Source organism: Neophocaena asiaeorientalis, unplaced genomic scaffold (assembly GCF_003031525.2).
Source record: "Neophocaena asiaeorientalis asiaeorientalis breed wild unplaced genomic scaffold, Neophocaena_asiaeorientalis_V1.1 scaffold242, whole genome shotgun sequence".
Lineage (NCBI taxonomy): Eukaryota > Metazoa > Chordata > Mammalia > Artiodactyla > Phocoenidae > Neophocaena > Neophocaena asiaeorientalis.
This window is the reverse complement of record NW_020172451.1, coordinates 3361098-3388366: the sequence shown is the minus strand read 5'-3', so window position 1 is coordinate 3388366 and position 27269 is coordinate 3361098. Positions and strand designations below refer to the sequence as shown.

Below are 27269 nucleotides of genomic sequence, written 5' to 3'. Positions count from 1 at the left end.
CAGCGCAGACCGAGCCCAGCTGCCCTGGGCAACCTTCTCCCGGGTCCCAGGCATCTGGCAGCCCAAGACCGGTGGGATTGGCAGCATCGATGCTTCCCGGGTCCCCTGGGTCAAATGCTGACCACATCCCCATGGATGCTGGGAGCAGCCTTTCCTGGGATGTGGAGCCTGCTTCAGTCAGCCCAGAGCAGCCCTGGGCTGGACACGGTGGGCTCAGAACCGTGAGACTTGCCCAGTCCCGCCCTCTTGAGCTGCCCGGGCAGACCCTGAGACAGGCGACCTCCACGGTGCCGAGGCCAGGCTCCTCCCTGCCCCGCCCGGTGGTGGCTGCTGCCTGTCGCTGTCACCCTACGCCCACTCCCCACCTGAGCGCTCACTTGAGTGTCCGCTGCTGACCCGTCTGCCTGGGGATGCCCCCCAAGTGTCCTTCAGGCTCCGCAAAATGAAACGCTGTCCTGTGTTTACTATCCTGGCTAACGGCATTCCATCCGCCCACCCGCCAGCCATCAACCTCTCCTACGCACTTGTTCACCTAACCAGCAATTATTAAGTACTGACTGTGTACACACTAGGGGCATAACAACGACCAGGATGGGCTGGGGCTCCAGGCTGGTGTTGATGGATCTACATCAACAGTGTGGGGATCCCAGAGGCTTGGTGTCGCACCCCTTCCTGCTGTCTCCTCAGCCCTGCCTTGCGGGCATCGCCAGCCCTTGGGGACGCCGCACGGCCTCCCAGCTGGTCCCTTTGCCTCTGCCTTCCGTCTGCTTCCACCACACTCCACCTGTGAGCTGGGGGCGCTCTGACACCCAGACCTGATCCTGCCCCTTTTCTGCAGAGCCCCTGCGGCCTCTACAAAGCCCAGCTCTGTTCCCGGTTTGCAGGCAGGCCCTCTACCCAGGCCTGTGCGTCTCCCTGGCGCAGAACATGCTGGGACAGCACGCGCCGGCTCTGCCCGGGACCCACCTGCTGAGCTCCTTAGACCGGTCTCATCCCATCACTGCTCTCCGGCCCTGCCCCCTTGGTGTCCCCGCTGGAACGCCCCCTCCTTCAGCCCCGCTGACTCCCAACCCGCCATCATCCAACGGGCTGTGCGGTGCCGAGGGCGGTGCTGCATCCGGATCACGGGTGGGGTTACAGCACACACTCCGGTCCCCAGTGGACAAAAAGCAGGGCGAGGTGTTCCGGCCAGGTGGAGCAGGCTGGCACCGCGCGGCTTCTGCGCCAGGACGGCCCGGCACTGGCCGAGGACCGGCAGCCTTCACCGCAGCACGTCCCAAAGGGGCTGGAGTCTCGGTGTGTGAAGACTCCCATCTGGGAGAAAGTGCTCGTCCTGTGATGACTACACACCTGGACTGCGGGGGCCTGGAGACCAAGATGCCCCCAGTGAATTACACCAGGACTCTACGCGCACAGCAGAGATGACTGCCTCTCCCGACTTGAAAGATAAAGTGTTTTCTGTAATTACACTCATCTTCCCGTATCTCGGCGACTGCCTGCTCTGTGCACAGCTGGGCTCTTGATAAATGAGTTGTGCCGTGCGTTTCTGGGCTGGAAACATGCTCAGTGGGGTTAGTGTGAGATGCCCAACTGGATTTTCGTTCATTTCGTGCCGAACTGAAAGGACGCGTCCTTGTTACCCTGAACCACACGCATTTGGGGGCTAAATAGCAAAGAGGAGACAACAGGTCAGGAGAAGTAGCCACATGGACCCTGAAAGCGAGGGCGTACTCTCACCTGTTCTCGCAGTACTGCCCGTAGTGGCCGGACCCACACTCACACACGTAGCCCCGCGGGGAGTCGGGGCTGTGCACGCAGGCTGCCACGTGCTTGCAGGGGTTCACGTGACACGCGTCCACACACTTCCTTCCAAAGTACCCTGCGGGGACAGGCCAGCGTTAGCCCACCCCAGGATCTGGCTTTGCGAGTCCGCTTTCCGGAGCGACACCCTCTGTGTTAGGATGTGCTAGCAATCTGCGGCTTCCCCAGGCCCCGACTTGCCATGCCACTCTGCAGAGGAAAGTGGCAAAGCCTCTCAGAGTCACAGGAAGCACGAACACTTGGGGGGTCAGACCTGGAAACGGAGAGATGAGGGCCTGCCTCCCAGGCCCCCCGGGAGGGCTCACAGCGGGTGGGTACCAGCTGTCCTCAGCCACATCACCTCAAGATTCAGAGACAACCCCTGAACATATTAGTTTTTAAATGTGCGCCTTTCACAGACTCTCCCTCGTCTCAGTATATGCCCCGAGGATCCAACCAAGAGTGTCCCCTGTCCCCCACGTGAAGAAGACACAGGACACAGGGCCACTCCTTAGTTACGAAACAAAGCTCAGGGCGCCCCAGACCCCCAGAGAGGTGATGGGGGAGCCGCCGCCCAACTCGGCTTTCCACAATGTGTTTTAAACACCAAAGGCGTCGCCCTCCACCGACGGGCACCAGGAAAGGGGGGCTGTGGGCGCCCACCTCTGTCGCAGATGCAGGAGTAGCCGTCCCAGGTGTCGTGGCAGTGGCTATGCTGCGGGCAGGGGCTAGAGGAGCAGGGGTCCTCCACGTCACAGCCATCCTTCACCCTGACCTTGAGGGCGTCCTTCATGTTCAGCGTGGCGATATTGGTGGCCGTCTCCCCCATTCTCACACCCTGCGTTAAAGAAGGGCAGCCAGAGTTGGTGCTGGGGCCTTGGGGCTGGAGGAACCCCAGAAGGTAACCAGGGGTTAAGAGAACCCCAAATTCTCTTGGGTCCCTTGTTTTAAAAGCTATGCCTCATTTATCGAAAGGGCTGGGACTGGTGGGGGGATGGCAGGGATGAGGGGCACTTCTGCTCCCCCGAGGTGTGGATCCCAGGCAGGGGGACAGGCCACCCGGAGTGAAGACGGAATGATTCCATATTCCAATAATTCCATGGTGAGGGTCACGGAGAAAAAATAATGAGGATGATGGGCAAGCACGGCCCCTGATGAAAGTGAGCAGGGAGCTCCCGGGAGGAGGGGGCACGTGCTGAGGTGGGGGGCCACCCGTGCGAGGCACCTCGGGGCCAGATCGCCCGGGGGCGGGGCGGGGGCGCAGGGGAAGGAACTAAGGATTGATTTCCCTGCAGCGGGGCTGGGGTTTGGGGGCGCAGGCAGAAGCAGGGAGACGTGAGCTCAACTACTTTATAAACAGCTCACTCCGGCTGCTGCTAGAACACCTGGTCTAGGGGACGAGCGTGGGACCCATCCAGGTGAGCACGGGGGGTGGGGCTGGTGCAGGCAGCGAGGGGCAGGTTCTGGAAGTGACATGAAGACAGACCTGCAGGGGGCCGACCGTGGCGTGGCTGTGAGGGGAACTCGAGGGGAAGCCTGGGAGAGGAGGGGGCTCTAAGCGGGAAACTGGGTTTGCTGAAGCTGGGCTGGCGATTAGAGAAGTCATTCGTTTACTGAAAACTAACAGGATGACCAAGGACACCAACTGCGGCGCTGGCCACCCCTGAGCAGGACGTGGCGGGCCAGGGCCGGGCTCGGGGAGGGTACCTGCATGCAGCCCCGGAAACCGCGGCGCACGGAGACCTTGTCTTCAGACACGCCACCCACGATAAGGCTTCTCATCCTCAACCCAGGAAGCTGGTTCCCGATCTGCACCGTGTCCTGTGCAAAGAGAGGGGCTGCATGCACCATCTGGAAACGTCTGGCTGGAAAGAATTTGCTCAAAGGCTAAAATGCAGTCGCACCGGCAAGCCCCTCACAGCCTGAGGACGTCTGTGCCTCCAAACAGAGGGCCCGGCTCAGCCTCCTCCGTGGAGAACACGGCTGTTTGTGTGTGACGGGCAGGGTGCAGGAAGCCGTCAGAGGACATGTGTCCATGTCCCAGCCCAGCCAAGACGGGCATCTGGGGGGATGAGGGCAACCCTTCCATCTCTGTCGTGGGCACCGCCAACAAGCCACTGCGTGAAAAAGCTTGACAAACTAGAAAGTGGCAGTGAGTGGAAAACACGTCCACAGGGGCGGGAACCTAGAAGAGTCTCAGCCGGATCCTTAGGCTCAGGAAGGTACACACGTAGAACACGGCAGTTTACTCCCAGAGCCAGGTGTAAGGTGAGCCTGGACTCCAAAAGCACCGAGGAATCACGAGTAGCCCCTGAAGCGCGTGAGGGTCCCGTAAAGATGCCTCCTGTTACCTGGCTGCAAACCTTGGAAATCCAGCGGGGCTCAGCAAGTGTCCTCTGAGTCGCCCTGCCTGGAATGCCACCTGCCCATCTGGGATGCGCAAACCTCTCTGGTGTCCCACGGCCCCCTCTGGAACCTGGATCTCACTGCCCCCCCACCCATATCCATCTCTGTACCCCGAGGCACAGCACGAGCCTGCAGCTGTGGCGCAAGCCAGCTTTGCTAAGAGAAACCTCTGCTGATGGCACCAATGGCATCGTGATGGGACGCACAGAGGGACCACGTCCAGGGCCTGAGGCCGGGAGGTGACCATCTGGAAAGGGGATGAGGTGCAGCTTCCAGTGTCCTCAGCGTAGGAGGAACATGAGACCCGAATTCAGGCAAGCCCAGAAAGCGCCTCCTCAAACCCACAAGGGCTCTGGCAGGGCCTGACACCTGGAGGGGTCGCTCTGTTTACCCACAGGCCCACTGAAGGGGTCTGGGCTTCCCTGGTGGCGCAGCGTATAAGAATCCGCCTGCCAATGCAGGGGACACGGGTTCGATCCCTGGCCCAGGAAGATCCCACACGCTGCAGAGCAACTAAGCCCGCGAGCCACAACTACTGAAGCCCGCCTGCCTAGAGCCCGCGAGCCACAACTAGAGAAAGCCCGCACGCAGCAATGAAGACCCAGCACAGCCAAAAATAGATAAATAAATAAAAATAAAAACCGACAACAACAACAAAAACTATAGCACTGTGATGTACATAATGTGATACATTACGTACTGGGGTACAGCTACACTGGGATGTGCTAGTGGTTTCCCAGTGAAGGGGTCTGTTCCAAAGGGGGTACAGGTGCCCACTCACCTGGTCCACACCATAGTCCAAGGTCATGACTGCCAGGTACTTGATGTCTTTGCCCTCCTTGGCACTCTTCAGTTCTATCAACAGGTGGTGCCAGGCCCCGTCAGTCACGCGTGACCTGGACAGTCTCATGGACACCACATCCGAGGGGCCGTGGGACACCTCAAACTGGACGTAGTTGTTCAGGATCTGTAGGATGGGGGGAGCTACACTAGTCACTGAGGAGATGAGGACAAAATACAAAATACGCTGCAATCACTTAAGTAACAAAGCCACGCAAACAGACTTACCACAGGCCACTGGATCAAAGATGGACTTAAAAATTAGGCAAAGTTTAATTTGCCGTTGCCTGTATGTAACACGCTTCAGAATTACATGCCTTCTTCTATGGTAAGAAGTGTCGAACGCTGACAGAGGTCAAGTAAGATAAAGCCCGTTGGACTTAAGTAAGGGGAACAACCACAGATTCAGGTGACTACTGGGCTCTTATTTTTGGATGTAAATGTTTCATCTTATGAGACAAGATTCAGGCCGCCATGTTCAAATATATGAATGAAGAAACAGAAATCAGCATTATAACTGGCCTAAGATGTTCACGTTTTAGGAAAATGTAGCTGGGGCAATGCTGAGATCATGTTTCCCTTTCCCCAGTGAAGGACTGGGTAGTTTGGACCAACCCTCCTCCTGAGAACACCTAGGAAAATGAGACGAAATGATAAAGCACACCTGTCTGAGGCATCAGAGTGACCCAAGTCCCTGCAAGTTACAGAAGCACGACCAGGGAGAAAATGGGAATCTGCAGAAATAAGCTTAGCGCATTGCCACGTGGCTGTCAGCGGGTTCTGGGAGGCACAGCTGAGGCTGACAGCTGTGCAAAGCTTTCTTGGTTCAAGAGGCTGGGAGGAGAGAAACTGGAATCCAGAGCCTGCCCAGGGTGAGGGCTGACGACCAGAAGCAAACACGCGGGATGTGACGCCACCATCTTAGTTTCAAATTCTCTCTAGTTTTTCAACATGACGCCCAGCACTCAATCAAAAATAACCAAGTACGTGAGGAGACAGGACAGTGTGCTTGAAATAGACCCATGGGAATCCAGACGAGAGAATCACCAGACAGACTTGAAAATAGTAATGGGAACCACAGAGCTCTCAAGGAAACAGATTCAGGTACCAGAAGACTCTTATTTCTGGCTCTGATTTTTCCATTTCATGAAATTAGACTCAAACTACCAAGTTTAAATACATGTAAGATTGTAAATCAACTATACTTCAATTAAAAAATACATGTGAGAAATATAAAAAAACAGCGTTGTAACTAATCTAAGATATTCATGTTTAAAGATAACTTCAATTTAAAGAGCAGATTAAAAAAAGACAACTATTAGTGCACTGGTTAAAAGAGACTCGCCTGAAATATAAGGAAACAGAAATGCTGAAAGGAGAAAGACAGAAAAAGGTGCATCACGTAGACACCAACGAAAAGAAAGCTGGTTTAGCTACATTAATATGAGACAAAGTAGACTTTAAGGCAAAAATAATTATGAGAGATAAAGAGGATTTTCATCATGATAACAGCCAATATTCCAGAAAGATAAAACAATTCTAAATTTGTATGTACCTAATAACGTAGCCTCCAAATGTCCACAAAGCAAAAACTGACAGATCTAAAAGGAGTAAGAGATAAGCCACAATCAACGTTGGAGATTTTTTGTTTTTGTTTTTGTTTCCTCTCACCGTTGTGGCCTCTCCCGTTGCGGAGCACAGGCTCCAGACGCGCAGGCTCAGCAGCCATGGCTCACGGGCCCAGCCGCTCCGCGGCATGTGGGATCTTCCCGGACCGGGGCACGAACCCGCGTCCCCTGCATCGGCAGGTGGACTCTCAACCACTGCGCCACCAGGGAAGCCCATGGTTGGAGATTTTTAACTCACCTCTCTCAGTAACTGAGCAAACAGACCCAAAAATTCAATAAAGATATAGAAAATTGGAATGCTACATGAACAAACGTCACCTACTTGACATATAGAGAACGCCACAGGAGACAACTGCAGTGCACACATTCTTTTCAAGTACAGGTAGAATATTCACAAAAGTGACTAAATCTGGGCTCTAAAGCAAGTCTCAACACATCTCAAAGGTCTGAAATCATACCACGTATGTTCTCTGACCTGCAATTATGCTACAAACATCAAATGATTTACTAGAAAATGCCACCTGTTTGCTGAGAGGTGTACTTGTGAATACCCGATGGGTCAAAGAAGAAATCGTGATGGAAAATAGAAAATGTATTTAGCTGATGATAAAGACAATGCAACTAATAATGTACTTTGATTTTTCGCCTCAACTGAGAGTCAACTGAAGAGGATAAATTTTCACCTTTTTACATTTTGTTTCCTTTCATTCCACAGAAGTCTGAGTCAACTCATTAATTTCCCTGGCCATTCTCTTTTGCTGTCCTTGCTAACAAAACCCCGAAGCCAGCAGATCAACAATGAAATGACGGACGTCTACAAACAAAAGCAATGTCTGCAGAACGATCCCAGGACAGTGGCTGTTAACTACTTACCGCCTTAGATCTGTCACCGGATTTAGGAGAGGTGTTTAACAGCAGCCAGGTTAGCCCACTTGACAATGAAGGTGGATTTAGGGCGCCTAAGAGCAATTACCCAAACTGTTTGGGCTGTAGGATGACTATGTACCTTGTCTGGCCTGCTGTGGAGGCCGGAACACCCAGACTGCTGCACCCAGAGCTCATGGGGCCTGCAAGAGGCCTGCATTCCAAAAACGCCATGTGAAAATAACCCGGAATACGCCTGTAATCCCCAGCTGACCAGCCTTTGGAAACTGCCCTGAGGCGGCCTGCTGGGTGGCCACTGGGGTCTGGTGGATCCCCCCGAGGCCACCACTCTTGCCACCCAGCCTTCCACAGGGAGGAGCTGGCCACAGTTCCTGGCAAAAGCCCTTCATTTTTGGATTAGCTGCCCATAACGTAATTCCTCAAACACTATGGGAGTTTGTGGCTTTGGGTGCTGTTCCACTGAAAGCGTACTTTTTTCCGACACGGACCCCACTGCCAATGATCACCTGCGAGCTCCCATTCATCACCTGAACCGGCCAATTTAATCTGTTCCAGCAGGGAAACCAGCACAGAGGAAAGTACCATCCCCGGGCGGAACGGTGCCTGCCAAGTTCTGGCCCAGAGCTGGCTTCTGGGACCGCCTGATAAACTGATAAAATTACTGGTTAATAAGGAATAAACGATGACGGCTGTAATTATCCCAGAGGCACACACTGCACCGTCACTGCAACCCAAACGGGCTGCGCTGGAGACACAGCTGAGCAGTGATGCGGGGGAGGGGACAGGTGAGGGGGCAGGTGAGAGGTGAGGGACAGGTGAGGGGTGAGGGGGCAGGTGAGGGGTGAGGGACAGGTGAGGGGTGAGGGGCAGGTGAGGGACAGGTGAGGGGCAGGTGAGGGGTGAGGGGCAGGTGAGGGAGAGGTGAGGGGCAGGTGAGGGACAGGTGAGGGACAGGTGAGGGGTGCGGGGACAGGTGAGGGGTGAGGGGCAGGTGAGGGAGAGGTGAGGGGCAGGTGAGGGACAGGTGAGGGACAGGTGAGGGGTGCGGGGACAGGTGAGGGGTGAGGGGCAGGTGAGGGAGAGGTGAGGGGCAGGTGAGGGACAGGTGAGGGACAGGTGAGGGGTGCGGGGACAGGTGAGGGGTGAGGGGCAGGTGAGGGAGAGGTGAGGGGCAGGTGAGGGACAGGTGAGGGACAGGTGAGGGGTGCGGGGACAGGTGAGGGGTGAGGGGCAGGTGAGGGAGAGGTGAGGGGCAGGTGAGGGACAGGTGAGGGACAGGTGAGGGGTGCGGGGACAGGTGAGGGGTGAGGGGCAGGTGAGGGAGAGGTGAGGGGCAGGTGAGGGACAGGTGAGGGACAGGTGAGGGGTGCGGGGACAGGTGAGGGGTGAGGGGCAGGTGAGGGAGAGGTGAGGGGCAGGTGAGGGACAGGTGAGGGACAGGTGAGGGGTGCGGGGACAGGTGAGGGGTGAGGGGCAGGTGAGGGAGAGGTGAGGGGCAGGTGAGGGACAGGTGAGGGACAGGTGAGGGGTGCGGGGACAGGTGAGGGGTGAGGGGCAGGTGAGGGAGAGGTGAGGGGCAGGTGAGGGACAGGTGAGGGACAGGTGAGGGGTGCGGGGACAGGTGAGGGGTGAGGGGCAGGTGAGGGAGAGGTGAGGGGCAGGTGAGGGACAGGTGAGGGACAGGTGAGGGGTGCGGGGACAGGTGAGGGGTGAGGGGCAGGTGAGGGAGAGGTGAGGGGCAGGTGAGGGACAGGTGAGGGACAGGTGAGGGGTGCGGGGACAGGTGAGGGGTGAGGGGCAGGTGAGGGAGAGGTGAGGGGCAGGTGAGGGACAGGTGAGGGACAGGTGAGGGGTGCGGGGACAGGTGAGGGGTGAGGGGCAGGTGAGGGAGAGGTGAGGGGCAGGTGAGGGACAGGTGAGGGACAGGTGAGGGGTGCGGGGACAGGTGAGGGGTGAGGGGCAGGTGAGGGAGAGGTGAGGGGCAGGTGAGGGACAGGTGAGGGACAGGTGAGGGGTGCGGGGACAGGTGAGGGGTGAGGGGCAGGTGAGGGAGAGGTGAGGGGCAGGTGAGGGACAGGTGAGGGGCAGGTGAGGGGTGAGGGGGCAGGTGCGGGGTGAGAGACAGGTTTGAGAAGAGATGGGGGTCCCCGCCTGGGCTCTGAGCCCCCAGCCCCCCCTAGGCAGGGTTAGTCAGGCCTCCCTGGAGCCCCGTCCCCACATCTCTGTTGCCAGGCATTGAGGTGGTCACCTCCCCGTCCTTCACACGGTGGACCAGCAGCGGGTGTGGGGAGACAGAAGACACCAGGCTCCCCGCGCATGCGTCGGGAAGGCTAGGCTTCGGGGCGGAGCTACGTGAGCCTCTGGCTGCATCACTCCGGTGCACACCTGCCCTGCGGGTGCCGGGAGTGGGACATGGACCTCACTCACCTGGAGATGGAGCCTGGAAGACACGCCCGCCGTGGCCTCCATCAGCACGCCATCCTCCTTCCTGGTTCGGAACATGAGCCCCAGGTACCAGGGCACGGAGATGGTGATGTCCAGGTCGCTCCAGGACACGACGCTTTCCCCGCTGAAGCGCTGGGGGTGGGGCATGACTGTGGACACAGACATGGGGACCTCCCCAAATCAGATGGGCCTCTGAGAATCTTTTTTAGCTGTAGGGGACGGGACAGGCCCCCAAGGAGGGGGAGGGAAGAAACCCTGGGCCTTTCTCATTCTAACTCAAAGGCCGGTCTCAGGCTTCCGTTTGTACAGCACTAGCCCTCTGAGTCCGGGAGCCGTGGGCTCTGCAAAAGCCCACCCCCCACTAGGGACGCCGACCACCTTCCTGAGCAGTCAGGCTGAGGCCTGGGGGTTCTCAACCTCGGCCAGTGTACAGTAAGGGGCTCTCAGGCAGAGTGGGACAGCCCAGGACCCCCGGGCCCAGTGGAGGGGCCCTGTGTGCCTGGCCTATCTGTCCCACCCCACACCTGCCAGGTTGGGAGCCCAGGGGTCGTACGGAGGGTGGTCCCCTGGTGGGACCGCGTGAGCCTGCAGTGAACCCTGCGCACAGACCTCAGCCCTGCAGGCTGACCCGCCCCTCAGCCGGTGTCTGGGGTGGATTTCCAAGCCTAAGGCACACAGGCCACTGTGCCTCCGCTCCTGGTGACGGGCACAGAGAGGGGAAGGCTGCGGGCCAGACGAGGGCTCCCAGATGGTTTGGGGGGACCAGCAGCCTCATCCAATCTGTCACACTTGGAAAAACTGTGGATGCCAGACAGACCAGTAGGCAGGATGACGCTGGGTCAAACCAGCTTCATCACTTTGCCTCCAGAGTCCCGTGTATCACAGGCATCGGGGATGGACAGACATCTGGCCCAGCCCAGAATCTCACCCCAGTTCCTCCACGAGGGACAGCACGGTTATCACCACGGGTGTTAAACAGCACAGGGCCTGCCAGGTGGGGACCACCTTTGGGGGCGACTCAGCCCCGTGAGCGCCAGCATCTGTTTCCTGCTCTTACGAACCCAAACCCCAGCAGCTGTTTTCTCTGGCACAGCCGTAGCCGGACTCTCGGCCTCCACAACAGGAACTCCATGGGCGTGGACGGCCCCGCCGGCGCTGTGTCCACCCGGGCCTCTGCCCCTCCCTGTGACCTGAGCTTCCCGCACACGGTCATCAGCCGGGGCTGGGCCTAACCTGTCCACAGGGCCGGCACAAGCCCAGCCCACCTGCTGCCCGGAAAATAGACCTTCGGGGTCTTGAAAGGTGCCCAGTGCTTTGTGTCACAAAGAGTCGGGCCCTGGGACTTCCCTGGTGGTCCAGTGGCTAAGACTCTGCACTCCCAATGCAGGGGGCCCAGGTTCGATCCCTGGTCGGGATCCCACATGCTGCAACTAAAGATTCCGCATGCCGCAACTGAAAGACCCAGCACACGGCAACGAAGATCTTGTGTGCTCTAAACAAGACCTGACACAGCCAAATAAATAAATACATATTAAAAAAAACAAAAACGAAAAAGCGGGCCCTGGCCGGTAACTGTGTCCCGAGCAAGGACTGGGGATGTAATACTATTCCACGTCACGTGTCTCAGCTCCATCACTAACAGCCCTGGGCAGGTGGACCGCCCAGCACAGGTAAGCTGCCCGCTGGCTCCACCCCTTTCACCTGCACTGATGGAACGAACTTTGCTCTCCTCCAGAACGCTCTGTCACAGGTTCCACCTATTTCTGCTTCAATGACTCCTTAGAGAATCTCGGAAAAGCTGTGACCCCCACCCCCCGAAAAAGTCACACTCGGACCCCCCAGTCCATCCTGTGGGGCACACGGGCCGAGGGGAGGAGCGTCTGACTTCCAAGGAGAGGCCGTGGGTTGCAGGCCAGTGAGCGGCTCCAGGCAGGACTTCTCCTGGCCGTTGACTCGCTAATGAGCTCCGGGCATCTCCAAGGTGGATCCGGGGAGCTCACCCAAGCTCATCTGGCCTCAATCTCCCCCTTTTGGTTTACCTTAAAGTGCATCAGTGATTTCTAAATGATGACAGTTATTTAACACTATACTGCTTCAAAATGAATGAATGAATTTAAAACCTGCCAGTATCTACAGCTACAGGGGTGGGGTCAGGGGAGAGGCCCAGGCCTTGACGCTCACAACGCAGTCCAGCGGGGAAGCAGGCAGCTGGAGGAGCCCCTGGGATGCCTAGAAGGGGCATGGGGGCGCTCGCCCCGGGGAACTGGCCCTTCGGGCCTCAGGGTGCCCGTGAGGAGGCACACAGCCACCGGGAGGCCCCGCCAGGCCCCACCTCGCTTCTCTGACCCTCATGGACTCCCAACCTCACACTGGCCCTGCTCAGACGAGGGGCTGTGCCCTGCAGACCCGTCCAGGACCCCCAGCCTCTGCTCTAACATCACCCACCATGGTGCCCCCAGCAGCCCGCTCCCCACCAGGACCCAGGCCTGGGGACACACGTGCCACCAGAGGCTGGCGGCCCCGGGCACCCAGCACCCACTGCCCCGGGCCCTCACCTTGCTCGCAGTTCTTCCCGCCGAAGCGGAGCGGGCACTCACACAGATACGTGTTCCAGCCGCTGACACAGGTGCCCCCGTTCTGACACCAGGTCCCATCGCAGAAGTTCCTCTGAGCAGCGCAGCCTGGAAACAGAGGGCATGGCGTGGTCTCAGAGTGGGAAACAGGAGCAGAGCGTGAGGCAGGGGGACTGCCCCTGTTTCCTAGCACTGACCCACATGCTGGGGAAACACCCCCTGTGGACACAGCCGGAGGCAAGGCGGGCAGGCCTGGGACTCTCTGGGGCTGTCAGAACCTAAGACCTGACATGGCATGGAATGCAGTGCCCATGTCCGGAGACCATGGGCCCCTAGGCCATCCCACCCTCTGGCTCGTGCGATCGTCTGGTGACCGGCTCAAGACCCTGGGGTTGCGTGTCCGGGTCAGCGGCAGGCCCGCCCACAGCTTCACCACCGCTCCAACGCTGCAGGACCCCAGACCCGAGAGCAGCTGGGAGCATATGGCTCAGTCCCCCAGGATGTGGAGGGGGCCCCTCCCGCGTGGCCGCCGCAGCCCCACGATTCCCCGACCATCCTGCCGTACCCGCCCTGGTGCCATTGTTGGCGATGAAGCTGGCCATGTCCACGTTCCTGCCGTCGATGGACAGGTTCCGCATGCAGCCCACAAACTGCCGGTTCTGCACCGGGAAGTCTTCGGGCAGGTTGGGGACGCCCCCCAGGAGCAGGGGGCCTGTCAGATCCAGGGACCTGTGGAGGCGACACCAACCTCTGGATGGCCGGGCGGCAAGCGCAGCCCCGACGCTGCCGTAACGTCCCAGGGGCCTCTGCCGCAGGGCACGCTCGTCATCCCGATTGTGAATAATCCAACGGGTGCAGGGGCCAGGGAAGCAGGCAGCCCGCAGGCCCAGACGCACGTGTCAGATCCTACTTCCGGTGCCACCACCGGCTCGCAGCCTCTCTGTCTCTTGTGTCAGATCCTGACCAACTGGAGGTTTTGGGTGACCGCCCGAGTCCTGACTGCTGGTCGGGCCAGTCCACACCAAAACAGGACGCCACCTTCCTCTGGCCTCTAATGGCCTTGAGGGGCGGTCACAGCAAACTAGAACCCTGGTTCTGCAGGAGCATTGGCATGGCCTTGGGCAAGGAGCTGAACCGCTCCAGGGCACAGCTGTCCCATCAGTAAGACGGACGCATCCCACCTGCATCACGGCTGCGGGGAATCCGATGACAAAGGTGTATTTCACACCAGATGCTCAGGATAGACCAGGTTCTCTGAACTGCAGACCAGGTTCTTCTAAGCTTATTAAACATCCCACCAAAACACAATTAGGGATGAGTCCGGCATGAACCTTTGCTCTGAGATTTGAAGCGGGCATTATAAACTTCCACGTCAGCATTTCTCTGACCTGAGTTAGGATGGGCCCTGGGGACCTCCAGATCCACATGGTGACATGGCCACTCTGATCTAATGGAGGCGATTACTGACTGAACACTGAATCACAGGGACCAGCCCTCACTGGAACAGTCAGGGATCCTGTGGAGACAGGGCTGGGGATGGCTTCTGGGGTCAGCAAGCCAGCCGTCACAACCCTGGGGATGGCCTGGCCACTACTTTGACAGATGATTCTAAGGGGACTTATTCTAGAAGGTTCTAATGTGTTGGAGGGAAGGAGAGGGAATGTGACCCCAGCCCAGACTGGGGCTGCCAGAGCACTGGGTCCAGAGTGCCCTGTGTCGGGGTCCTGACCTGGGCGACCCCTTTTGGAGTAGTGGCCATGGGGTGTGGACACCAGGGCCCATCTCCTGGGACACTCACTTTTTAGAGCCACTCTGAGTGCCCTGAGCGGCACAGCTGTAGTTCCCAACGAAGTTGCCAAAGCGCACGGCCACGGCCGTGTCACAGTCGTCCACGGTCACCACGGCCACCTTCTCTCCAGACGGCCCGTGGGGCAGGCCCAGGCGGCCGATGTTGGGCTGTGGGAAGAGAAAGCACGGAGCCGTCAGCATGTTCTCCCACCAGCGTCCCCGACTGATTCCCCAGCCCCTGCACACGCCCCCCGACCTGTGGAGGGTGAGAGGCCCCCTGGCCTCGCGTTGAATGAGTCCCCAAACCAGCTGTACTGGATTAACAGTGAGCCCCCCAAATTTATGTCCTTCCCAGAACCTCAGAATGTGACCCTATTTGGAAATAGGCGTCTTGCAGATGTAATTGTTTAGGATGAAGCCATATCGCAGTAGGATGGACCCTAATCCAACATGACAGGTGTCCTTATAAGAAAGACACAGAGACAGACACAGGGAGACATCGTGGGACAACTGAGGCAGAGACTGGAGTGATGCTGCCACAGCCAAGGATGCCAGCGCCCCCAGAATCTGCACGAGACGAGAAGGATCCTTCCCTAGAGCCCTCGGGGAGCACAGCCCTGCAGATACCTTCATTTCAGAACTGGGAGAGAATACATTTCTGCTGTTTCAAGCCTCCCAGTTTGTGTATCGTTACAGCAGCCGACACCAAAGCCCCAGGACCCCTCCTTCTGAATACCTGATCCTGCCTGTGAGTCCAAGCACTGGCCGGACCATGTCCACGCACCTCCTCACCAGGTTCCCGCCTGCTCCGTGCTCCTGGGGTGCAGACTGCCCGGCCTGCAGACGGCCCCCCGCCTTCCCCCACCGAGCGTGGTGCCCCCCAACTGGGCCAGGAAGCTGGCGACCCCCGGTACTCACAGTCACTCACTCCTGGGCTCACGCCCTTCCTCACCCTGGGATGACCCTCCAGTCCCTTTTGCTGACCCGAGGTCGACCACCCTTTCTGCCCCCAGACCAAGTATGTCCCTGCCTTCTCAGGCCCTCAGTCTCCCTGCCCAGGGCTGGTTACGAGAATCCCTCTGGGATCAGTGACACAGGGTGCAGCATGCCCACTTCTGGAAGAAGCAGGCTCCCCTCTTAAGGAGGCTGTGGTTTGCATCCAGGGATCGACCCCCTCTCCCCAGGCAACCCGCCTGTCGCGGGCATCCCTCTCTAGTCTCCTGGCTGCCCTTGGAGAACACCGAGCACATCCGCCCCGACGGCCCTCAGACCCCTTCTAGCAGTGGAGGTGCAGCCACGTAATGCGGGGTAGACTCAACGTTCCAGACGCTCAGCCAGGCCCCTGAACTTCCTTCCCCATCTGTACGACCTGGATAACAAGACCTGCATTCTGTGAGGTGGCCTGTTGGTGAACCCAGATGGTGCACGTGAAGGGCCACCAAGCCTCACCATCCGCACCCAACACGCAGTGGCCCCCTTCCTCCCCACGGAAAGAACACTTTCTCCCGGTCCCAGCAGGGCCGTCCCATCACCCATACAAACAAGGGCCTAGTGCCTCCACGTGACGGCTCTGGGGTCAGGTCGAGTTTATAGCTTGATGCAATTTGATGCTTCTTTATAATAATATTAGAAACGGGGAGGTGTAAAAACATAGGGAATTTAATTAAACCATCCTCAAGGTCTTTAAACAGGGAAATAACAACTGCACAATTCATTCCAAACCATCAGTTTTTCAATAGGAACAAGGAAGTATCCATGTGATTGAGGACCCCGGGCTGAAAGGCAGGACGTGGAGCTTTTGGTAACGAGAGCTCAGCCAGGAAGCCAAGTTGTGTGACTTCAGGAGGCCCCACTCACCCTGGCGGCATGCCCTGGAGTTGTGCAGTGCACAGCCCGCACCACCGTACCTGGCAACCCCAGCTGGGCCTTCTGCTCCCCCTTGGCCAACCATCTGACCTGGACAAGGCTATCACTATACCTCAGTCTCTCTGTGTACAGGATAAGGATTTAATGTTAGAATACCCATCCTCTCTGTGTTACAGGGACTTGGAGGGTGACATCAACATCAGACACAGGAGTCTCCCTCAAACCCTTCTCAGGTAAATCCGAGGGAGGCTTTTACCCTGCCTCCTGACATTCCAGCTCATGGATAATCCTTTCCATTTTCTTTTACATCAGTTGACGAGATCACAAGGTCGGCCAAGCTATATCCTTAAAGATTTCACCTCTGGTTAAGCAACAGTTAGGTACGTATAAGAAATAATCTGTTTTCTCCCTCTGTAATAGCAGCCCACATTAGAGAACACGTCCAAGTGCTCGTTATGGGATGCCTAAGTATTAGGTGCGATCCGGGCGAAAGAACCGTCCCTGAGCTGCGCGAGCCCCGTATTATCTTTACAACTTATCATTTACATTTTTGGGGATGGGTGTGAGCCTTCCAGAGGAAGGACATAAACGGCATTTATACTTGGGAGGCTTTACTGAAACGAAGCTGCTGTTTACATAACTGCAGTTGTTGTAAACGGTTCCTCACAGTCAACAGCTCAGAGCCATTCAGAGCCACGGGATTCAAGCAGAAGCAGCGAGGAAAATTGGAGGTGAAAGACAAAAAAAAAAAATCAGCATTTGTATTTAGAGCAGCACTTACTGACTTGAGACAGCCCACTGGTAAGACAGATTTCAGAATCTGGCGTTACTGCATTAAAGCAGCAAGTGTGACTCGGGAAAACAAACATCACCCAACGCCTGCTTCTTGATTCGTGCTCTCAGATCCACCAGCCATTGGGTCAAAAGAGACAGCCCTTTGGACCACAGAACCAAGCATTCTTAGAGTGAGAACCAGAAGTACCGGCAGGAGAGACGCACAGGGAGGTACTGGGGAGAAGGAACGACGCCCGAGGGCTGGTTTCTGGCTCCGCAGAGCACCCTGCCGCCCCACCCCTGCTCACGCTGCCCCAGAACGAGCTTAACCACATGCCAACTGTCCGCGTGTGGTCAGGATCACCAAGAGAACAAGAAGGGAGCACGGGCAAAGGCCGTAGGTAACAGGAAACAATGCTGCAGGTGACCCAGGATACACGGATGGGGGTCCTCAGAGAGATAACCAGGCCCACCACATGACCCAGGACCCCACTCCCAGAAACAGACCCCGAGAACTGAACACAGGGGCTCAAAAACCCGTAGCTAAAAGGTAAAACCACCCAAAAGTCCATCAACAAATGAAGGGGTAAACAGAATGTGGTAAATCCACTCAGCGGAACAGACCAGTATTCAGCCATAAAAAGGAATGAAATACTGGTTATTTCTACAATGTGGATGAACCTCCAAAACATCACGCCAAGTGAAAGAAGCCTGTCACAAAAGGTCACATGTTGTAACATCCAATTCATATAACGTGCCCAGAATAGGCAAATACACAGACAGAAAGTAGACGAGGGATTCCCAGGGGCCCGGGTGGTGGGGGAATTGGGAGGGACCGCTCATGGGCACAGAGGTTCCATTAGGGCGATGAAAGTGTCTCAGATCAACAGACAGAGGTGGTTGGTTGCACTAAATTATTCATTTTATGTGGTCCATTTTATGTGAATTTCACCTCAATAATAATAATAAAAAAATTGGATGGGCATCCACCATTCACAATTCCCCCGGCCACTTTCTACCTGGACATTTGAGAAACTCCTTCCCCAGTTTTATCTGTAAAATGGGGATAAACTACGTCCCACTGCCTTCCTGTCAAGGCTCACAAGTACGAACAGGCAAAAAGAGCAGTGAACGTTCTCCGTCAGGGTCGGGAGGTGTGCGTGTGAGGACACGGCCAGCCTGACTCGGTGGGGGCGGGACGAAGACCCCAGCAGGTGTGTTTGATCTGGGTTCAGCTCATCTGGTTTTTTTTTCTGTTTGTTTGTGTTTTTTTTGTGGTACGCGGGCCTCTCACTGCTGTGGCCTCTCCCGTTGCGGAGCACAGGCTCCGGACGCGCAGGCTCAGCGGCCATGGCTCACGGGCCCAGCCGCTCCGCGGCACGTGGGATCCTCCCGGACCGGGGCATGAACCCATGTCCCCTGCATCAGCAGGCAGACTCTCAACCACTGCACCACCAGGGAAGCCCAGCTCATCTGTTTTTGATGAGGGAAGACAAAGCATAGCTGCATGGCCGGCAGGTGGGACGAAGGCCGGGCGGGAAAGGAATCAGGAGAATCGGGAGATGTGCACGGTGCGCGGCTCAGGTCCGCACGCCCATCCCGCGTGTCTGCAAGAGGGAAGGGATGTGAGCGCGCTGAGGGGGAGATCTGGGGCTGGTGACGAGGAGGCCCATGAGGCTCTGTGGGCATGGGTGGGGAGGAAGGAAGAATAAAAAGCAAGACGAAATGGACTGCCCCTTCATATTTCTAAGATGAATTTTTAAGTTTGCACAAAAGAAGACAGCCCAGGAATAAAGGGGCCACATGGCAGTTATACGAGGATCGTCTCAATTCTCGAGTTAGAGGAGCACTGGGTACAGGACGAGCGAAGGCCCGAGTCCCTGTACCTCCCCATCCCGGCCGGGGGACCCCTGCCCCCACTCACCCCCAGCCCCGCCCTGCAGCAGCCCAGCGTGGACACCCAGGGGCCGAGCAAAGCCGGCACAAGATCCAAGAAATGGAGGCACAGGCCAGACGGCAGGGCCCGCAGGTGGTGCCGTCGACACCGCTCCACGTGCACAGGCTGCCCTGAACAGAACCTGCCACGGGGCAGGCGGAATCGGGGCCACCGAGGACACACCCGCCATGCCCATCCCTGCCGCCACCTGAGAAAAACCCTGAAGGACCCTGTGTGTGCTTCGGGGGAACCAAAACAACAAGCTTTCTTTGCAAATCTGTGCAGATCTGGGTTCCTGGCTCTCGGCGAATCCACCCAAAGTCATCACTTGCGGGCCGGCCCTTTTTATTTCCCTCCAGCTTATTTCTACTCCCTGTGCAGCCCCTCTCCCGGCGTTTCCATTTAGAGGCTCCAGGGCAGCCCGTGGGGATTGTTTGTGAGCACAAAAGCGCTTGGTCCTTACAAAGCGCTCACATTTCTACAGCCTTTTAACCTTCTGCAGACAACTCCTCAACGGGGAGGCGGATTGGGGTTCAGTTTCAAATGCTGGAAGGAGGCGTAGGGGGGCCTCGAAACCAGACACCAGGAGGGGCAAGTCTTGGGAACAAAATGGATTCACACTCTATCAGAAATGATTAACCAACATTCGTATCAAAGAATTCACAGATGGCTGGGCTTCAGGAATGTCACAGAGTCCAAAGGCAGCCTTGAACGTGTACCATGAGGTTCGGACCCGCCGGGTGGGCTAGCTGAATGCAGCCCACGGGCTGACAGCCGCACCAAGAAATGTGGGTGAGACACCCCGCTGGTCCTGGCACAGAGGTGATGAGACCCTCCTCCGAAGCAGGCGTGGTGTCTCTCTGAAGCTAAGAGATAAGAGGAAAAGACATCCAGACACACAGGCTTCCAGGGTCCAAACCAAACTCCCAAGGAGCCCCTTCCACAAGGACTTTGCTGGAACTCAAACAGCAGATCAAGGTACTGCGTCCCCGGGGGCCCATGGCGCTCCCACTTGTGGGCAGGTCACAGGATGTTCTAGTGGACACTCTGACCCTCAGCTTCGCCGCCTGTAACACTCAGGGGTGAATCCCCTCCGGCTCCCCAGGCAGGCCGCGGCCTCTCTCAGACCCCTGCTTCCAGAACCCCCGCCCACTGATCAGGCCTCCACCAGGTGCTTTGGACGCCACGATGCAACAGATTTAAGTCCACATCTCTATTTTTTTTTTTTTTTTGCGGTACGCGGGCCTCTCACTGCTGTGGCCTCTCCCGTTGGGGAGCACAGGATCCAGACGCGCAGGCCCAGTGGCCATGGCTCACGGGTCCAGCCGCTCCGCGGCACGTGGGATCTTCCCGGACCGGGGCACGAACCCACATCCCCTGCATCGGCAGGTGGACTCTCAACCACTGTGCCACCAGGGAAGCCCAAGTCCACATTTCTTATGGGAAGGGATTCACCCCCAACGCCACCCAGGCAAGGAGCAGAGAAGGAGTGTAGGAAAGACAGATTAAGGGACGTGGCAGATTTTTCCTGACACTCCAACCAACTGCCAACCCCTCGCCCCTTCTGATTGTTCCGGGGGCACCTACATCTCAACTTGCCCTGCTCCCCCCGAATGAAGTGTCTGCAGCGAGGATCTCGCCTGCCTACTCGCACGGAATCCCAGGCCCCGGGACAGCACGTCACGGCACGAGGAATGGGCGCCACCCACCCACATCGGGTTTACCTGCACCCCGATCTGCCACGCTGCAAAGGCTACACTGACCAGTCCGGCTCCTCCAGGGCAGTGGAACTGCCAGACAGCTTTGGAACTCGGCACAGGACTTGAAGTCTCCATATGGACAAAATGGCTTGTCCAACGGGAACCGGACTGCCCCTCGGTGTGGAGCTGCGGCAAGCCGCCCAGGGCTGGGAAGTGGTTCATCCCCTTGCCTGCATTTTCCGTGGGGGGTTGGGGCCTCTTCAGCAGCATCAAGAAGTCATTCCACGGCTTCCCTGGTGGCTCAGTGGTTAAGAATCTGCCTGCCAATGCAGGGGACATGGGTTCGAGCCCTGGTCCCGGAAGATCCCACATGCCACGGAGCAACTAAGCCTGTGCACCACAACTACTGAGCCTGCGCTCTAGAGCCCGTGAGCCACAACTACTGAGCCCGCGTGCCACAACTATTGAAGCCCACGCACCTAGAGCCTGTGCTCCGCAGCAAGAGAAGGCACCGCAGTGAGAAGCCCGTGCACTGCAACGAACAGTAGCCCCCACTCGCCGCAACTAGAGAAAGCCCACGCACAGCAACAAAGACCCAACACAGCCAAAAATAAATTAATTAATTAAATAAATGGGGAAAAAAAAGTCATTCCATGGGAAAAAATACTTGCAAACGATGAGACTGACAAGGGCTTAATTTCCAAAGTACACAGACAGCTCATACAACTCAATAGCAAAAAAACAAACCACCCAATCGAAAAATGGGCAGAAGACCTAAATAGGCATTTCTCCTAAGAAGACATACAGATGGCCAAGAGGCACATGAAAAGATGCTCAACATCGCTGATTATCAGAGAAATGCAAATCAAAACTGCAGTGAGGTACCACCTCACACTGGTCAGAATGGCCATCATTAAAGAGTCTACAAATAGCAAATGCTGGAGAGGGTCCATATGATCCAGCAATCCCACTCCTGGGCATATATCCGGACAAAATTATCGTTCAAAAAGATACACGCGCCCCTATGTTCATAGCAGCACTATTCACAATAGCCAAGAAATGGAAGCAACCTAAGTGTCCATCAACAGAAAAATGGATAAAGAAGATGTGATACGTATATACGATGGAATACTACTCAGTCATGAAAAAAGAATGAAATAATGCCATTTGCAGCAACGTGGATGCAACTAGAGATTACCATACTAAGAGAAGTGAGTCAGACAAAAAAAAACACCATATGATATCAATTATATGTGGGATCTAAAATATGACACAGATGAACCTATCTATGAAACAGAAACAGACTCACAGACATAAGAATAGACTTGTGGTTGCCAAGGGGGAGGGGGTTGGGGGAGGGATGAACTGGGAGTTTGGGGTTAGCAGGTGCAAACTATTATATATAGAACGGATGGACAGCAAGGTCCTCCTGTTTAGCACAGGGAAAACGATATTCAATGTCCTGGGATAAAAGATAACGGAAAAAATATGAAAAAGAATATATATGTATAACTGAATCACTTTGCTGTATGGCAGAAATTAAACACAACATTGTAAATCAACTATACTTCAGTAAAGTTTTTTTAAAAAAGAAGTCATTCCGCCATCTTCAGTCAATGAAATTGACAGAAGCCCAGAGTTCCCCCAGATTAAGCTGTAAACAGATTTATTTCTTGAGTTTAACATTAAGACTTAAGCCCAGGCCTTCTTGACCTTTTTCCTTTAAGACATGGGACACCTACATCCTAGGAGGGACACAGCAACTGCTTAGGGTGTGGGCAGCAAACCACTGCATGTAAGCCTGACCGGGCCACCAGGTGGGCCACTTACGGGCCCCCGGGTAGGGCAGACATCCCTGGCTGAGGGGGCAGGTGCTCCTCACTCCCCCCCGCCAGTGCCCTGGGGCAGGGGACGCACTGCTGAGCCGGGCAGCCTCTCCTAGAGAGCGGCTCAGTTCACAGCTCCCACCTCCAGGGTCATTTGGAAGAGTGGACCTGAGCCCCTTTGCAGAGTCCCTGCTGCTGGGCTGGCTGTCACACCAATGCGGGTGAGGGCCTAAGGCTGGCAGGGGACGGGGGACAGCAGTGTCCAGAGCCTCCAAGGAGCATCACCTCCCAAAGGCCAAGAGGTCACATCCCGACCCCACTTAGGAAAGTCACATGACTCCCCCCGCCCCCCGCCAGATTCAGCTGTAATGTGGAGCAAAAACGGCACCTCCCTTGTGGGGTTAAATGCATACAGACGTGTGTGAGGGGAACATTCCATGAAGTTTGCTGCTGCCGTGTTACTGCTAAGAAAGACAGGAAGAAAGCCAAAATACACGCAAATGGCTATTCTCCCTGTATTTTTGCTGTCTTATTTTCCTATATTAAAAATACACAGTTCCTTTTTACATCTCTAAAGAACAAAGGAGCAATTAGCAGCCAGTGCGACACTGCATCTTCGTGGCAGCCTCAGCTCCTTCTCCAGGGCTCAAACACAGAGCCACCTGCGGCTCTAAGTCCTCCATGTGTTCAGTTATCCAAGAAAATACTGGCCTGTGGGGACGGACTCTTTTTATTTGGGGAGCGTTAAAAAGAAAATATTTTTAACAAGGGTCAGAACCAACTGGTCACCTTAAAACAAATCACAGCAGAGCCTGCTGTTCCTCAGGCAAGGAGGTTACCCAATTCCTGACAACTGGCCACAGGTCAAAGGAGGTGCTTTTCTGATGGTCGCATGATAGGCTCAGACATGGAAGAACCGAGGGCTGGGAGGCGGAGATCCACCGAGCGTTGTCTCTGTGCTCCGCACAGCATATAAATAAGCATCTCCTAACGGCCCCAGTGATCTCCGGGGGGATGAATTTTGCTCTGGAAAAGATCCATGAGGCAAGGTGCAAGCCCCTCACTGGGCCCGGCCCCTCACCAGACAAAGCTCTGGAGTCGGTGAAAGGGAGCCAGGAGCCCCTCAGCTGCTGTCCCTGCTGGGCTGGCCGTCGTTGTCAGGTCCCCTGTCTGTGGCCACCTGGCCAGGCAGGCTCCCCAGGTTTTCTGGAACCCAGGAGTTTATGCAGATTTGCGTGGAGGGAGTCTTCTCCAATGCCAGATGAAGGGCTCAAGATGGGGTTCTTTTAGTTTTAACAGCACCTTCTTGGAAAGCTGGGGTAACACGTTCCTTCTTTTGGGGGCTCTGTGGACAAGAAGTTCCTTGGCACAAAGTGGGAGACCCTTAGGCATCCCATGAGAAGCTCACGTCCCTGCACTCGTAGGGCCTATGAATCTGACCGTCGGCTACTCCCAGCTGGACCAGAGATGGGGAAGGGGCACCCGAGCAGCTGCCCCTGGGGTACTCCGCTTGCCTCGGGGACTGGCGCCTGCGAGTGGCTCCTGGGGTCGCAGAGATGGACCCTCTGGGCTCAGCCCACACAGTCCTGGGAGAGGAAGGACAGGGACTTCAGCAATGACAAAGTCATTCTGGGCTACGAGGGTTCACGGGCCACAGGCCATCTTTTCAGAAAACCTCCTCGGACAAAGGGAGAAAGGCTTTCAGGGAACGTGCACAGGGACTTCCCTGGTGGTGAAGTGGTTAAGACTCCACCCTCTCAATGCAGGGGGCCCGGGTTCGAGCCCCAGGCAGGGAACTAGATCCCATATGTATGTGGCAACTAAGAGTTCACACGCCACAACTAAGGAGCCCATGTGTCGCAACTAAGAGTTCACATGCCACAACTAAGGAGCCCATGTGCCGCAACTAAGGAGCCAGTGTGCCACAACTAAGGAGCCCACCTGCCACAACTAAGACCCGGCACAACCAAATAAATAAATATAAAAAAAGAAGAAAAAAGAAACGTGCACACACACCAGTACTCACTCCTATGTGTGCGTGCACACCCCGCCTGCTCCTGCTGGGACCCTAGAGGCTCTTCTCTGTCCCCAGACTCTGGACAGCGGCAAAGACCCCCAGACCCTCAGCTTCTCCCTACAGACCCACAGGACCTCCCACTCACCTCCATCCCCTTTCTGACCAGCCTCCCCAGCCCCAGCCCCATCTGCAGGCCTCGAGGCTGCCCTGCTGAGAATCCATCTGTGATGAAGATGGAAATGGAGGGGGTTTGTCGAGTTGGTGGGGAGGAAGCACGGACGAGGCTGGAAAGGCTGGGAAGGTAGGCGAGAGGGACGGTCACAGCAGGAGGGCACCAGCGGGGGACAGCTGCCCGCCCGCAGCTCCATCCAGCCCTGTCCCTGTCCCTCCGTGTCCCCCTCCCAGGGCGGACGTGAGGACCTCGCGGCAACGTGCTGGTCCCGGGGAAGGCGGGAGGCGCGGGGGGCAGCACCTCATTGCAGAGTGTTGGAGGCCAGTGAGAGGGGGTGAGCTGGGCACCCTGGGTGTGACACGGATGGCAGGTGGGGGAGCACGGCCACCAGACAGGGAGCCGCCGTGAAGTCGGTGGTGCCCAGGCTGCAGGAGACTTTCCGTAACAGGCGTGGAGCAGGGGCCCAGGGTGGGGCTGTGTGCGTCCCGGGGAGTAATTCTGTTTCCATAGCAGGTGACTCTGCCATCTGATGGGGCCGTGTTTGGAAAGGAAGCAGGCGACCGTCCCAGCTCCCTGGGCCGCCAGCAGGCGGGCACCCCACCCCCTTGGGGACCGTGGGCTGGGCTCCCACTACGGTTATGGGAGCATTGATGTTGGACGACCCATGGGCCCAGACACAACAGAAGCCATTTCCCATCCCGAGAAACTGGCCAAGGAAGCAGGAAACGCAGCCAGGGAGAAACAAAACGATTCACACCCCCGACTGGGGACTTGAACTTGAATGGGAGAACCTGCCCAGTAGGAAATGAGCACGTGCGGGGCATCCCACAGACTCCTCTGCAACACGTCCATGCTGGCGCCCCCCGTCGGGGGAGGAGCAAGGCTGAGCAGACCCTGCTGCAGATGCGGGGACAGTAATTAGCCTGCCTGGGTACCTCCTCCATCACAAAGGCTTGACGGACTTGGCAAACGCTCACCTACGCTTTAGAACAGTTTAGCCTCCTTATCTTGTACATTCTTTATTTTTATTTATTTATTTATCCAGCGCTTGGTGAATTCTGCTTCACAATGATAGGAAGAGCCGACGTGGAAGGATCAAAAAGCGACGTCGCTATGGACGCTTGGCCGCCACAAGCCCGTTATCCCTGTGGTAACTTTTCTGACACCTTCTGCTTAAAGGGATCGTGAGGCCCCGCTTTCTCGGTCTGTATTCATACTGAAGATCAAGATCAAGCGAGCTTCTGCCCTTCTGCTCCACGGGAGGTTTCTGTCCTCCCTGAGCTCGCCTTAGGACACCTGCGTTACCGTTTGACAGATGTACCGCCCTACATTCTTTAAACCAAATGATTTTCTAAGCAAAGAATTTAAATGAAGAAAACAAAAACGGTTTATGACCCCATCACCCAGATGACTCTTGCTGTATTCTTTAATAAAAGAAAACATGAAACACGTAAAGTATCGCAGAAAGGTACAGAATGAACACGAAAGCCGCCTCCTTTCTCATCAACCTTAATCCCAAAGGTATCCACGTGCAGCAGACTGTTTGCAAAAAGAGCTGCAACAATGCCTCCTGGCACGGAATCACAGGAATAACAAATATCTGATGTTTTAAGCCACCGCGCTTGCGATGGTTTATGACCCAGCACAGCTATCTGATGTGTGCTGTCGATGGATTTGTTTTGCGGGGAGGACGATGCCCTTCAGAAAAAAACTTGCATATGGCAGCACACATCTGTGTACCTTTCAAAGTTCTTTTAATTAAGTTCTTGAGTTAAGTTTAGATGCACGTGCAATTCTAAAAAATAACAGAGATCCGATGTGCCCTTTACCCAGTTTCCACCAATGGTAAACATCCTGCAAGTGAGAGTATAACATCACAGCCCAGATGTGGACGCTGATACCGTCAGGATGTAGAACATTCCATCACCAACAGGACCCCACCTCTTGCCCTTTCACAGCCACACCCACTTCCCTCCCACCCCCACCCCAGGCAACCACTCATCTGTTCTCCAATTCTGTCATTCTGTCATTCAAGAATGTTACACAGGGACTTCCCTGGTGGCACAATGGTTAAGAATCCGCCTGCCAATGCAGGGGACATGGGTTCGAGCCTTGGGCCGGGAAGATCCCACATGCCGCAGAGCAGTGAAGCCCATGCACCACAACTACTGAACCTGTGCTCTAGAGCCCGCGGTCCACAACTACTGAGCCTGTGTGCCACAACTACTGAAGCCCGCGCGCCTAGAGCCCCTGCTCTGCAGCAACAGAAGCCACCGCAATGAGAAGCCCGCGCACCGCAACGAAGAGTAGCCCCCGCTCGCCACAAACTAGAGAAAGCCCGTGCGCAGCAATGAAGACTCAACGCAGCCATAAATAAATAAATAAATAAATAAATAAATAAATAAATAAAATTTATTAGGAAAAAAAAGAATGTTATACAGATGGAATCATACAGTACACAAGCTCGTGAGATTGGCTTTCCCTGCTCTCCATATTTTTCTCTTACGTGTATCAGTAGCTCGTTCCTTCTTATTACTGAATAGTATTCCGAGTTCCATGGTGTGGATGTACACAGTCTGCTTAGCCATTCACCCACAGGGGCCTTCCGGGAGG

At 56.1% G+C, this 27269-nt stretch overlaps 1 protein-coding gene across 1 annotated transcript in view; it reads right to left on the bottom strand.

Annotated features, from left to right (window-relative positions):
* The window catches only part of CELSR1 (cadherin EGF LAG seven-pass G-type receptor 1), a 138211-nt gene that overhangs the window by 24632 nt on the left and 86310 nt on the right, over positions 1–27269 (bottom strand). The window contains exons 6-13 of the mRNA XM_024737368.1: positions 14376–14533; positions 13143–13306; positions 12560–12685; positions 9987–10153; positions 4988–5173; positions 3508–3621; positions 2464–2638; positions 1738–1879 (exon numbers count right to left, since the gene is read on the bottom strand). Coding sequence (XP_024593136.1) covers positions 1738–1879; positions 2464–2638; positions 3508–3621; positions 4988–5173; positions 9987–10153; positions 12560–12685; positions 13143–13306; positions 14376–14533 — 1232 coding nt within the window. The remainder of the gene's footprint in view (positions 1–1737; positions 1880–2463; positions 2639–3507; positions 3622–4987; positions 5174–9986; positions 10154–12559; positions 12686–13142; positions 13307–14375; positions 14534–27269) is intronic.